Genomic DNA, 14,837 nt, shown 5'->3' on the forward strand with positions numbered 1-14,837 from the left:
AAGACAAGTAATAAAACAACAACAACAACAACACACTAAAGCTACTTTGCACCTTATTTAGCACCTTGAAACAAGTGCTAGAGCTCAAAACTGAAACACAGAAAGGTGACCTGTGTATGCACACCAACTTTCATTTCCAGATCTTGATGTTCAAGCTAGATATCACATTTGGGTGTGTTTTGCATATTCCGCAAGCCACTTGAAAACAGGCCTAGAGGTCAGTGTGAGATTCAAACTAGAAACATATGATAGTGCTGTGAGCATTCATCCTGATTTTCATTCTGCTGTCTTGAAGTCAGATATATCATATTGTTGGTATGTTTCACATTTTTTGCTGCCTCCTGTGAAAATGGTTGTGGGTTGATGTGGTATTTGAACTTATATGTTCTGAAGTTGTACCCTAAACTTCATTCTAATGTTCAATGGAGTTATCATATTCCAAACATCTTGGCAAATCAGGGCCAGCCCAGGAATAAGGCATGCACAAGAGGGGTGAAAAGAAAGATTGACATCAAGATCTGCTGCTCTGGGTGGACAATTCCCCCAAACAGAGCTGTGAAACTGGCTATGGGGAAAATAAAACTGGCTATGAGAAAAATAATCCTGGCTATGAGAAAAATGGTCTAGAGGGAATTTGCATGGCAGGGGAAGTGCCCCTCTATCTTATCAGTTCTTCCCTCCATATCCCTCCTTCATATTTTCACATGAGTTTAAGATTGCATGTAATTTTGCCCTCTCAGTGATGAACCACAAAAGCCAAATGCATTTTGTTTTCTTTCTCCACCCTCTGAATAAGTCTGGATTCAGGGACTAGAGGAAAATTTGTTAAATATATCATTTATACATTTAACAATTTAAATCTTGCCATGCTTGTGCTCATCATATAAATCACCGAAAGAAGAATGGTATTTTATGACCATTTTTTCAAGCACTCCAAATTTTAACAAAATTAACAATTGTTGTATTATTTTAGACGCACACCCCTGCCCATTGTGCCTATTAAGAGCTGACTTCATTAGCATGGGCCACTTTTTATATTTTGTCACTATTAAAAAACCTTCCAAAACCTAATCACTACGATAAAAAGCAGCCACAATCCTATGCCTCCAATTTCTATGAGAACTATGCCCTCTCATAATAGTATCGTCCATATTTTTTATAATAATTTAGCATTAGTTCTATGTTGTTTGATTATATTAAATTAACTAGAAAACAGCTGAGATTATCATTTCTGCATATCTTATTTTCATTACACACTTTCATAATAAGAGAAAGTGTTTTTTTCCTGTCATTTTCTCTAAACATTTAGGCATGTAAATATGTGTCTATGTCTAGACAGGAACTTTCTGCCACAGAACCACATATCTAATCTCCTCCTCTTTGCTAGCTACTGTTTTTGACAGTCTCAGCCATGAATGGTTGACTGTCACATCCTTAAGAAGCCTAGTTCTATCTGTCACATGAACTGAGCCAACTGATGCTCCTAATAACCTCAATTTCAGCATAACGCCAAGGTGAATGGCAGTCACTCATAGATACATATTAATTTGTATCCGGCTTCATATTTGAGAGCTTTTATTTTAGCACCATACAGTATGCATCACAAGGTGTGAGAAGTGACTACTAGTGACACTGTCATTTGGCTTTCAATGTAATACTTTTCGAAAGAAAGTTGCTGAAAGGTCATATATTTTTCTGACAGAGCACCAGAAGAAACTGAAAAATGAGATGTTATATTAATTCTGAAAAAATGAGATGTTATAATTATTTCACTTGATAAATATAGGGGTGATAAGGGACAACACACATAAAATTACCAACATGTAGAAGAAAGTGCTGTAAATTGCTTCCCATAGTAGTTGTCTCTGTGTGTATTTATGCAACAGCTCACTGTGAATTGATGTTTCCCAACCCACTGCAAACTTTGCTGGTAGGCTTTTATAGATGTGTAGAACTTCTTCTGATCCATGTAGTAAATTGCTGGACATCAGTGGCTGCTACAGGGAATTTTGCAAGCCCTTAGCTTCATGTGACAGCTTCTCTCTCTCTCTCTCTCTCTCTCTCTCTCTCTCTCTCTCTCTCTCACACACACACACACACACACACTGCTTTTCTACATTAAAGTGGCTTACAGATTTCTACAAATTATGTATTAAGGAGGAGAAATATGAGCCAGGTGCCTGGAAAGAGGTGGACTATGGCTTAGCACAGGGGTCAGCAAAGTTTTTGTGGCTTGGGCCAGTTCACGGTCCCGCAGATGTCGCTGTGGGCCGGAGAGTTGTGTGCGTGTGCACACATGTGCAAACACTATTTCCAGCACTCCTTCCAGCATCGCAGAAGGTGGTCCCCATTCTGCTCTGCGCCAGTTTAGCGCAGCGCACGGGAGCCGACTGAGCAGGCGGCGGCAGTCCCCAAGTGGGTGGCGGGGGTCCATGGGCCAGTTAAACGACCCCCATGGGCCGCTTGTAGCCCATGGGTCTTAGGTTGCCGACCCCTGGCCTAGCAGAACTATTACATATTAGCAATTGTTTAGTGGTAGGAAGACTGTCCAAAACAGGGGTAGGCAACCTAAGGCCCGTGGGCTGGATGTGGCCCAATGCCTTCTCAATCCAGCCCGCGGATGGTCTGTGAATCAGCATGTTTTTACATGAGTAGAATGTGTCCTTTTATTTAAAATGCATCTCTGGGTTATTTGTGGGGCATAGGAATTCGTTCACCCCCCCCCCAAAAAAAAATAGTCCGGCCCACCACATGGTCTGAGGGACGGTGGACCAGCCCATGGCTGAAAAAGGTTGCTGATCCCTGGTCCAAAAGAACAAATGAAGGCAGTAGATACATGTATTCATTTCACTTTATGCACTTGCAGCAGGGATGTGGGTTTTGTAGGATAACCAGCCTCATATAACCAACATACAGTGGAACCTCAACTTACGTATGGCTCTACAGTACTTAAGTCTAAGTAACACACGAAGGGGTCAAGACCATATAGTAGTAAGCTGTCCTAATAGGCTTAGCTTGGTCACTATCCCTCACTTTGGAAGGAAGGTAATCAAACCTCAGTCTACCAGAGCTCTGATGGCAAAGAAGTTTTAAACTGGTTGCTGCAGCTAAGACCACATTCTTGTATTTCTATACCAATCATTTAGGAACTTTCACCACTATAACTAAGCCAGGTTTTACTGCCTGTGTTTTCTGACTGCTGTGTGGAAAAGCACATGAACCTGACCTTTGGAGAGTTTGTAAGTAACCATTTTCAACTTCACAAACATGTGATATTGTTCTATGCTGGGAGAAGAGGGGAACTTTGGAACTCACAATGGCATAGGGTACTTGCCCCAACCCTGAATCTTGGCACCCAGGGATTCTTTTTATATGCCTATTTTTTCCTTGCCACCAACAGGTTCCTCAGCAGGTGAAATAAATGTATTCTACCAGTTGATACAGGGTAGATACCTTGGTACATGTTGTGTATCTTCAAATTCTGTGGTTTCAGATATCTGAGAGATGAGCACAGTGCTTTTTTTCTAGAAAAATAGGTGCTGGTACTCACCATGAAGTTGTTAGAGTACATGCCACACTTTTTAACAACAACAAAAAGAGGTGTGCTGGTACTGCATACCCTTGAGTACCCTCTGAAAAAAGCACTGGAGATGAGAGGAGAGATGCTGGGACTGAGGGGGTGAAATGGCCAAAGATATCAGTTGGGTGGTTTTGAAATACTCTTATAGCAGGATTTGGTGGGGGGGAGGGAGAGATAGAGAGAGGTATAGTGGAAGGAGAGGGGACAACAGATCAGAGGAGTTTGTCAGATAGACCATCTGGAACATGGATGAGGGATGTGGTTCTCTGGCGTGTAGTTAGTATTACCAGTATCTAAAGCAAGTGGAAGTGCTATCAGGGACAGAATTTGGAAATGGAGAGGGGAGGGCAACCCAGGTGGAAATGTGTGTGTCTATGTGTGGACAAGAATGCCTTCAGGGAAGAAGGCAGCAGTGCCACACACTTGATTTGGGGGACAGGAAGGTCAGTCACCCCGGCTGGGGGTGTGGGGGAGCTGAAGCGGGAAGAGAATGCTGAGCGGAGGGGGCGGGGGGGGCTGGGAAGCAGCGAGGCGGGAGACTGCCTGATCCTTCTTCTCCCGAGCTGTCTCCGTCTGTCAGGCTGAGGCACCTTCGCGTGGCGCGATGGAGCAGCGGTAAAAAGTCAATGGTTTTGAGGAATGCTGCGAGATGGGATGGCGGGTGAGGGGGGGGGGGGCGCCGCCGCCAGGTTGTTGCTCCTTTTGCCTCCCAAAGACTGAGAGAGACGAGGGTGGCTGTGGTTGTTGCCAGCTAGAGAGGGAGGTTGAAGGGCGGCGAGGTGGGGGGCACGAAGGGGCAGGCTCCTCTGTTCCCCACCGCCGCCGCCTCTCCCTCAGGGGGGTGGGGAGGGGAGCAGCCCGGCCCTTCCTTCTGCCGCTGCTGCAGTACTATGACCCGCCGCCGCCACTCCCCTCGCAGGGCTGTCATCGGGGACAAGGAGACAAGCCGGGAGCGGCGGGAGAGCAGGGCCGGCGCCTCTTCCGAATGCACCTGGCCGCAGCTCCCGGGCTTGGCGGAGGAGGCGGAGGCGAGCGGCGGCGTTGAAAGGGACTCGGCAGCCCGGCTCCTCGGCGACGGCAAGGCGCGCAAGAGATGCCCGCGGCAGGACTCGCAGCTCTGCTCGGCTCCAAAGGTCCTCCGGTTGGAGCAGCAGCACCGCGGGCGCTTGCGGCGATGGAGCCTCGCCGCTGCGCTTAGGGGCCAGGAGATGCAAGGCGCAGCGCCGGGCAGCCTTAGACCCTGGACTCCATGCGCGTCTTGGCCCGGGAGCTCCGCCATGGGGAGCCCACTCTGGCACCTGGTGTTGCTAGGCGCCTCTGCCCTGGCTGCAGGTTGGTCTCTCGTGTTGTGCGCGCGCGATCGCTCGCGTGCATGTGAATCCTTTTCGCTCGCATCCTTTTTCTCTTCTCCAGTTATTATGATTAGCAGGCCTGCAGGTGGTAGAATAGGATTTGCTCTGAAGAGCTGATCCCGACGACAAAAGTTAACGTGCAAGTTAAAGCCTGGAGTTGATTCTGTCTCTCTCTCTCCCCCCCCCCCCCCCGCCTCTCTCTCACACACACTTCGCTCGCCTCGAACAAAGCTGCAGGGTTGGGACGCCTGTCAGTAACCCAAGAAGCGCCTCTTGTTGCCTGCGAGAGAGAGAAAAGGGCTCCTAGTCTTAACTCGGATCAGGAGCGCTTGTCTCCTCACCTCCCCTTTTAAATGCCTCCAAGGTAAATGAGATAACACATTCGCTTTTCAAACAGTTGATGGCTCTTCCGTGACTTCAGAAGAAAGTGTTAAAAAGTCAAGCGCGGTGCAAGAGAGGCTGAAAGCCACACTGGTTCATGATCCCACAGCTAATTAACACATATTGCACATACATACACCAAATCCCGAACATTTTCAGCACTTGGCTCAGAAAGCGTCATCTTGAGAAATGGAAATTTAAAAACACAAAACATAGAACTATCCTAAAAAGCAATTATAGACAGGCTTTGTATTTTTCCTTCCAGATTAGGGGGGGGGGGAGTGTAAACTCTGGTGCAATGGGCATTTGTCTTATACATCTAACACAAGTCAGTACAAGCTATAATAAATAATAATTGGTATCTATTATAAACGATTTCCCATTTTGTTTGGTAAATCAGCTGCTCAAAGTAAGCACCTGAATTATATGGACTTTTAAAAAAAGCTAAGAAGTTAATCTATTTTAAAAACATAGGAGGGAATTTGCTTTTCTTAAAGAGCATGTACTAAATAAATTGTTTAAGGAACAGCAGGGTAATTCAAGGCGAATGTAGGTAGCATGGTTTGTGGATGCGGATGTGAACCTGTTCCCTGATGGTCTTGTGAATAAAAATGGTCTTGAATTCAAAGCATCCATGGGTGTAGCTGGGTGGTGGTGCGGGGGGGGGGCAGTTGCCCCCCCTAAATCAAGTAAATAAATAAAAAAAACTAAGTGACCAATTCTGTTGCAGATAACTCAGTTCTGCTCCCCCTAAAATAAAGTCTGCCCCCCCAAAATAAATCCTGGCTACACCCATGAAAGCATCCATGAACAACTTGTGCTTTTGCACCCATATCTAGTCACAAAAGTTAAATGCCACTGGTTTGCCCTTAGAAATCATGTGAATTGCTTCTTAACAGTTTCAAGAATGAGACAAAGTTAAGAAAGCAACTTTTGTGCAGCAACGTTGCTTTGATCTATTTCCCCCCTATCCGAACTAGACAGGACAAGGACCAGATAACATGTTGCAGAGGAAAACCATGCACTAGCATTTCCACCTGCAGTTTATTTTACTATCATTTATCGGCATCTTACTCTGAGGGTAAAGCTGAACACATACATTCTTTCTGAACTGATTGCTACTATTGTTTATGTAATGTGAAAAAAGAGCTCACAGATCCTACAAAGAGATAAACACCTGGACTGGACTGATCCTCACAAATGCCACCCCATGGTGTCTGGGCCTAGAGCAAGGAGAAGATGAGATAAAAAGCAGAAAGGTAACATTCATTCACTCTTCTATGGAAGGAATGGGTGTTGATTGGCCTTAGGATAACCTAAAGGTAAAGGGACCCCTGACTATTAGGTCCAGTCATGTCCGACTCTGGGGTTGCGGCGCTCATCTCACTTTATTGGCTGAGGGAGCCGGCGTACAGCTTCTGGGTCATGTGGCCAGCATGACGTAGCCACTTCTGGCAAACCACAGCAACGCACGGAAACGCCATTTCCCTTCCTGCCGGAGCAGTACCTATTTATCTACTTGCACTGCGTGCTTTTGAACTGCTAAGTTGGCAGAGCAGGGACTGAGCAACAGGAGCTCACCCCATCGCAGGGATTCAAACCGCCTACCTCCTGATCGGCAAGCCCTAGGCTCTGTAGTTTAACCCACAGCGCCACCCGCGTCTCCTACTTCTTAGAACTATTAACCACCAAATAATCTAGTTTCAGCTATTGTCAATGGAGAAAGAGAGTTCACTTCCAGTGACTGAGAGGTTAGGGATAGTGTGCATTACATGATATTTCTATTATCTAGTAAAAAAAAAATCATAGAAGCCAGTGATGAGGAGATATGCCTATTTCATAGGTGTTTCTTTAGCCTGAAATGCCTGATTATGCATATTATTAAAGTAACATTTACAGTCAAGTATTTTATTTCTGAATTTGTTACATTTTAATATGAGTATCATACCATCAATTTATAAAATGGATAATGAGAAATAAAGGAGGCAAGTATATTTTGGCTGAAAAATGCTGCAACAGGAAACATATGATTTAGCTCTGAATGTTTTACAGGTGAGTCATGCCGTACCTTGTATGCTCTTGTCCATTACTACAGATTTTTGTTCAGTGGCATGTGTACTAACATAGGCTGGGAGGTAGTGTGCAGTTAACTATAAATATTAAGAGAAAGAGAGGCAAAGAGCACAGGACAGAAAATGCCTTTAATGATCTCCTGGCTGACAGTGTAAATATACTTACTTTCTAATATCTAAGCTTATTTTCATTTTGCAAAGTTCTAATGACAGTACTATACAGAAAAATGTCACACAGCATGGACTAAAGTTATCTATGTCTTTATTTTTTTCTTTTTACTACTTTTTACAAAACCAATTTACATTGTAAAGTTTCATAGAAAATAGTGTTAAGTTAGACTTAAATTGCCTCCACATGCAGTTTTCTCATTGACTCCTCTGCAGTGAAACCCACCACCAATTAGGAAACTAAAAAACAGAAATAAATGAGGGTATATTTAGACTTGGAAAATACTATATTTTCCTGATAGTATGAGAAGATGATTCAGCATTTTTGGAAGATTTCAGTATAATTAAAGCAGAGCTGTCAGACGAATCCAGCACATTTCCAAACTGTAATTTGCCACTTCAGGAGCTAGATATTTGGCTCAGAAAGTTTCTCAGAAAGTTAAGTTGTATCCCAGATGCACAGTGTACAGTACCTGTTCAGACTCATGAATATGCATGAATGTTGTTGTTTTTGTTTTTTTAAAAAACAAACTCAAAGCACTTTTCTCACATCAGTAGTAGAAGCATAATGGAGAAAATTGCTGCAGTAAACATTCACCAGGTAACTTGACTACATTGCATAATGAGACTGAAAAATCTTAGCAGCCAGCATGCAAATCAAGCCAATCCATCTTGGCCTAGCTGATAAGACATATTATAATAATACTTGCTTCCTTACTTCTCAGGGGAGCTGTGCAGATTAGTTAATGTTTGTACAGCACTTTGAAAAGGACTCAGTGTTACTATGTGACTTTTACAGTTGTATTTATTTACTTTTGTTGGCAGAAGTGTGCATTATACATTTGAGCTTACTCTGCAGCCTAAAAATACTCTTTTTTTATTATCCTGATCCTAAACATGTTTACTTAGAAGTCTCATATATTTCAAATGAGCTTACTGCATACTGAAAAGGACAAGAGTCACAAGGTGAAAGCAACACATGAAGAGGGGACTAGAGGAAAAAGACCTCTGCAAATGTACAAATAGAGGAAATAGTTGGTCCATCCTAACGTCACAAGGAAGGGAATCCAAATAAAAAGAACTGAAAGAGGAAAGGGAATAAGACAAAAAAAAGCTTAGGTTTGTAGATCAAAAGGATAAATTGAAAAGGAACATCTGAAGAAGAGGGAACCAGTGGGATGAAGCAAATACTGGTGACGGTATGTATTAAGAAAAAGAAAAGCTGAAAGATACACCAGAGCGGTACTGTAGAATGTAAACATTTGTAAACCAAAAGAAACTTAAAATGAATATGTTGAAGAAAATGAAGGCAATGGGGAGAGGCAAAAGAATGAGAGTGATATGATCAAAATGAAAAGCAGAATAAACAAGCAGAGCAGCAGACTAGAGGCTGCAGATAGAAACAAGAAAGAAGGACATTACAAGAGAAGGAAAAGTAAGGAATTAAGCATAGTATAGCCTAGAGAATAAGCAGATGAAATTACAAGAACTAGTAGTGGTGTGAATAATGGAATAAAAGCACAGAGCAAGTGTGGCTGCTGGTCTCCAAGCAATGCTTTTTTATGGCTCTCAAAGATACCACTGGATTTTGTAACAACAGCAAAAAGATTTTTGTAAAAAGTAGGCACAACATGGCAGTGGGCAGAGTTCAGAACCGTAATGAGGATGCAAATCGTAACTTCCCTGGTCATCAGATTGATAATTTGATGAGTGGAGAGGGAGTGATAACCTCATCAATGGATCTGCTCTGATGGGGGCGGCAGCTTTGTGCCTTTAGGTGCTGTGTGTGTGTACAAGTGAGTGCAAGCATAGGAGCCAACTCCTAGGGGCTGAGGTGCCTTCAGCCCCCCCCCCAATATTTGAGGGTGCTGGAACCCCCACAAGTTGATGAGCATTGCCATTCAAATGGTGTGCATGCACCATGTCATGTAATCAATTATGTGGAGCAGGGCATACCTGTCCCCCCAATATTTTATTCAAGTTGGCACCCCTATGTGCAAGTGTGGCGTTGCCAAACTCACTTTTGGGCAAATCCACCACTGGCATGTGGGTCCCAGAAGGTTGGCTACCTCTATATATAATCTGTATACCCAAGAAGAAGGATTGATTACTTCACAGCCTAGCAACAGATAAAAAGATGAACAGCAGGAGGCATGGAAGGAGCTTAATTCAAGAAAGTGAACTTCAATGGGGAAAACAGTTTGAAAAATTGAGCGAAAATATATGGAGTAGGAAGATATGCATTAAAATTATAGTCAATATTAAACTGATGGAGAATGGCTAAAAAGTGACAAGTATCAAGAGCTGAACCAAGATCAAAGGAGGAAATAAAAGAACCAGAAAGAGAACCTGAAAAAGAATGCCTTGAGAAACGGGAATGAAACCAAGACAGAACATTAGCACAAAATCTTAAATGATATAAACAACAAATAAAACAAGACTAATATATAGCATCAAAACAAAAAAAACCAAATATAAAAGAAGGGGCATAAAAGAAATACCCTGAGATTTAGCATTCAGTGAATACTAAATAATAGCTCTCCTTAGGTCTATCCCACCTTCTTTTGCACTGGGTCTTGCATGTTCCACCAGAATATATTCCCTTGGGCTGTGTCTCAGGATTTTATTCTGCTGCTACCTGCCCCTTTATAACAAACTGTTCTACTTCTGGGTAAGATCCACCTGTGAACATATTCCTGAGGGAAGTATGTCTTTGGCTGAGGCCTTTTACACCTCTATGATTTTTAAACTATTCAGAGTCTGAGTGTTTGATGTAGGGTAGCGCCTTGCTCCCAGTATATTTACTCACTTGTGTGTTTTCTTTTAAACGATCCACGCTTATTCAGTTACAAAATAGCACTGTGCATCTATGAGCCTCTTTTGAAGACAAACAACTGCCTAAGGCATGGAGTATTAAGGTCCTAGAACTAAATAAGTTATTGAGGAGCAGGGGGAAGTTGGACAATTCTTCAATATTTCTGTTTACAAAGAGCCGCTAAATAGTTACACTGAATAATTTGGTCCAAGCCCTTTGTAGACACTCAATAGCACATTATATAGTACCTTTCAAGTGTTCAAAGTGTTTCACATAAAATAGCTCAGTAATCCTTAAAGAAGTGCTGTCAAATAGGCCAGTATCATTATCCCTATAATACAGATTCAAGGTGTGCCTTTGTGTTGTCCTGAGGCTCAGAATATAAAAGCTTGCCTAAGGTGTTATATCCTTTGTGGGTCCAGTAAAAATTTAACTGTGCCTTCTTGTTTTATTGCAAAGTCAGAATTTTAATTATGTGTTAGGTACAGTTGGTTGATAATAATTTATGCTAACTTAGTTTTTAATTATTACACTTTTTCCTACATAGGACTGAGCAGTGTTGTTGAAGCTGGATCCCACTGTGAGAAAGCATGCAATCCTCGAATGGGAAATTTAGGATACGGGCGTAAGTTGTGGACAGATACAAAGTGTGGGGACAACTCCACAGAGTTTTACTGTTCCTACAGTGAGAATGCAGACTTCATATGCAAGCAGCCTAAGTGTAGCAAATGCAACTCCAAGCATGCCCATCTGGCTCACTCACCCTCTGCCATGGTTGACTCACCCTTTCGGCTGCCATACACATGGTGGCAATCAGCACAGGGGGTGAACAGGGAGAAGATCCAATTGAACTTGGAAACTGAGTTTTATTTCACTCACTTAATCATGGTGTTCAAGTCACCAAGACCGGCAGCCATGGTCTTGGAGCGATCTCAGGATTTTGGGAAAACATGGAAACCTTACAAATATTTTTCCACTAACTGCTCAGCAGCTTTTGGGCTGGATGATGATGTAACCAAGAAAGGAGCAATTTGCACTTCTAGATACTCCAGTCACTTCCCCTGCACTGGAGGAGAGGTGAGTTAATTAAGGTATCAAAAACTACAAACAACTGAAAGTTGACTCTAGATTTATTTTGACTCTAGACTTTAGTTTGCATGCCACGCTAAACCAGTGGCCCTCCAGATGCAGTTGGACTACAATTTGTATCATCCCTGCCCATTGGCTATGTTGGCTGGGGCTGGTGGGAGTTGTAGTCCAACAACATCTTGAGAACCACAGGTTCCTCATCCCAGCACTAAATCATGATTTAGTTTTAGCATGATGCGCACAAACCACAATTATCGTTGGACTTGTACACTCCCCCCTTCTTGTGCAGCTGAGAGGAGGAGTTTGTAAGCTTTCACTCCTGCATTTCAGTTAACCACAGCATTCTGTGCCATCCAAAGTGGGAACTGTGGTTAACCATTAACTATAGTTTATTTCCCAAGTCAGTTTCAGAAACCAGAGTTTCTTCACACATTGCATAGTTAAACTACCATGAGACGTAGTGATGGCCATGGATGGCTTGAAAAGATTAGACAAATTCATTGAGGATAAGGCTACTAACTAATGAACACTGTGTACAACTTCAAAGATCAGAGGCAGCATGTTTCTGGATATCAGTTGCTGAGAAACATGAGCAAGGAAGTACTACTAAACTCATGTCCTGCATATGGCCTCCCATTGGCATCTGGTTGGCCACTGTAGGAAAAAAGTGCTGGTCTAGATGGGTCTTTGTCCTCATTAAGGAGGCTTATTTTTATGTTTCTAATGCTGTCTACAGTTACTGTTTCTTCTGTGTGTAATAAATGTCTGTGTCATGGGCCATAAGTGTTTGGAAGCAGTGGATATACCGGTAGATACAGATGGAGTATAGTGTTATGTTTTCCAGTATATTTTTGGGTTTGTGGCCAACAGAAGCCACCCTTTCTAAGAATGCAGCTTGTCCCTTGTGAGGGGAATACAGGTCTCACCTGCAAGGATAGAGTTATTGCACAAATGTACTGTTTCCCATCATCACAAGGGATGAGAGTGGGAAGCACTATATGGCTATAGGTGTTCTTAGTGCTAGACACACACATCTTTTTCCTTGGTACTATGAATGGGGGTGTAAAGGAACTACTTCGAAGCATGTTCTCCCCTTCCCTGATGAGCCACCTCCATTGCTTACCTTTGTCCTTGCAGCCCCAGTTGCATGTGTGGAGTTGAGGATCCTCTGGGTGATGGCATCTGGTGGGTGCTGATACAGTATCTGTACAATGGTGAGGAGTCAGGAATTAGACATATTACTTGTTTATAAATTTAGTCAATTGATTGTGTTCATCGTTTGTGCAACTTCGATGCAAAGTGCTCCCTTTGTGTAAAATGCCCATCATAAAAATCCCAACTTCGGTGTTCCTAGTTATGTGCTCATGGATATAGGAGATGGAATCCCGACTTGTACACCTTGTTATCAAAAATCTTGCTCACTTGCTGGGTCCTCTAGAATAATTGGCTCCAGACTTTGTTGAAATCCTTTCCTCTATTGTGACTGTGGAGGAAGAGAGGGAAGCTATGGGCAGTCATCTGGGGATCTCTGTTTGAAATGTTATGCCACTCTCCTTTGCTGCACAGCATTATGCCATTGTTACATGGTTGGGACTGACCCCTGCCCTGAGGGAACATAGGACTCTGACTAATTTCCACGCCTCCGTGACCACAGGTGTCTGTTCCGCCACTTCAAACTTGTGCCAGTGCAAGGGTATTGCTATGGTGACATAGTGTTGTGATCTGCCAGCATGAGAAAGTTTAAGACCAACCTCCTCCTGCCTAATGCGCATAAGCCATGCCACAAACTGTTACAGAAAGATGTTCATTTAAGATGTCAACATTATTTCAAGTTTTCAGGAAGTGTTGAGTGCAGGGGGCTTGGAGATCACACAGATAACATATTAAAGCACTCTGCATTTTAACACTACTTGTATTTATTTGCAAAGTAGTAACAGAAGCTTTCTGGTGACCAGATGGCAGGACTGCAGATTTCACAAACATCACATTTAATTTATTACAGTCAGCTATATTCAAGCAATTACTTGTAACTGCCAATAGTAACATGTACCTCACATTAAACAACACAAGAGGTTATTGAGCTGTTTTGAGTTATGGAGGACATACTCCTACTCATAGTAGTACCTAATTTCAGACATCTGGAAACAGTCATTCATTCCAGTTTAAAATGCACAGTTATCACAAACTGTCCAGCTAAAAATGGTCTCATGCACAGGTATACTCTGTTCATTCCATGTCTAGCAAAGTGTTGGCAATATATAAGCATTAAATTACAGTTTCAATAATAATAATAATGATAATGATAATGATAATGATAAATCTTTAACAAATAACTAAGGTTGGTTTTAGGCAGTAACGGCAAGGCATGTATTTATGCTGCATATAAATCCAAATGCAGGACCACTTTCCCCTGGTTAGTTATATGGGTGTTTACCTGTACACAGTTATAAGGCTTGGAAACATAGGCCATTAGGTATAAAAGTAAGAAGAAAGAGAATCATAGCTAGGATCTAGAGTAGCTGTTTATTATTTTTTGCAATAAATTAAAGGGGATTAGGGACCAAAGCATTAAACACATATTAAAAGTTTGAGTGTTATTAGACTCCAAGCAATACAAAAATTAGAGCCTTCCTCTTTCCCATCTGTCAAAGGAAAATTAATAGCTAAACATATTTTACTCATTCTGAAACATAGTTAAAAGAGAGTATAATTATTTAATCACCTTTTGCAAGTTCTATGCAAGTAAAGTTTTTTTTTGTGTGGAAATGACGGGAATGCAGGATAAAGTTCCTCAATGGATAGCTATATTTTGGGAAAAGTTGATTGCTTGAATCATGTTGCTGCTGACATGGAAATTCAGAAGGCTGCAAAATATTTAGCTTGCGAAAGTTGCTGAAACTTGTAACATTCTAAATTATACTACTGAGATGTACAGTAGTATTTTGGCATTTTTGCACAAGTTGGTAAAGCAACCCTGAATTGACTGGATCACAACAAGGCTTTAAGTTGGGGGATCCTTATAACACAGAGATACAGAGGTGTATTCATATAATGGAAATATGAACTTGCTTCACAGTCTATTTTTGAGGCATAAAGTACTTCTTAACCCTCCTTCTGTTTCCTGCCACATCACAGCAGCAGGAATGGGAAATGCAGACATAATCTGAATGAATTAAACTAGTCACAGAGGCAGAACCAGATCTTTTGAAGGTATCTCCTGTATTCTTGTGAAGTCATGAAGTGACATGAATGAATCACTTTTGATTGTAGATCCCAGTCCTGAAAGTGCCATTTTCCTGCTTGTGCCATTAAAAAAAAGCCAAAGCCAGATTTTCATTCATGGAAAGGGTAGACCAGGGGTTGGCAAAGTTTTTGTGGCT

At 42.3% G+C, this 14,837-nt stretch overlaps 1 protein-coding gene across 2 annotated transcripts in view; it reads left to right on the forward strand.

Annotated features, from left to right (window-relative positions):
- The first annotated feature begins 4,492 nt into the window (after positions 1–4,492).
- Positions 4,493–14,837, forward strand: part of NTN4 (netrin 4) — a 39,277-nt gene continuing 28,932 nt past the window's right edge. For both annotated transcript variants that reach the window (XM_033163356.1, XM_033163357.1), the window contains exons 1-2: positions 4,493–4,912; positions 10,916–11,445. In XM_033163356.1, coding sequence (XP_033019247.1) covers positions 4,789–4,912; positions 10,916–11,445 — 654 coding nt within the window. In that variant the 5' untranslated portion in view covers positions 4,493–4,788. The remainder of the gene's footprint in view (positions 4,913–10,915; positions 11,446–14,837) is intronic.

Source organism: Lacerta agilis, chromosome 10, assembly GCF_009819535.1.
Source record: "Lacerta agilis isolate rLacAgi1 chromosome 10, rLacAgi1.pri, whole genome shotgun sequence".
Taxonomy (NCBI): Eukaryota; Metazoa; Chordata; class Lepidosauria; order Squamata; family Lacertidae; genus Lacerta; species Lacerta agilis.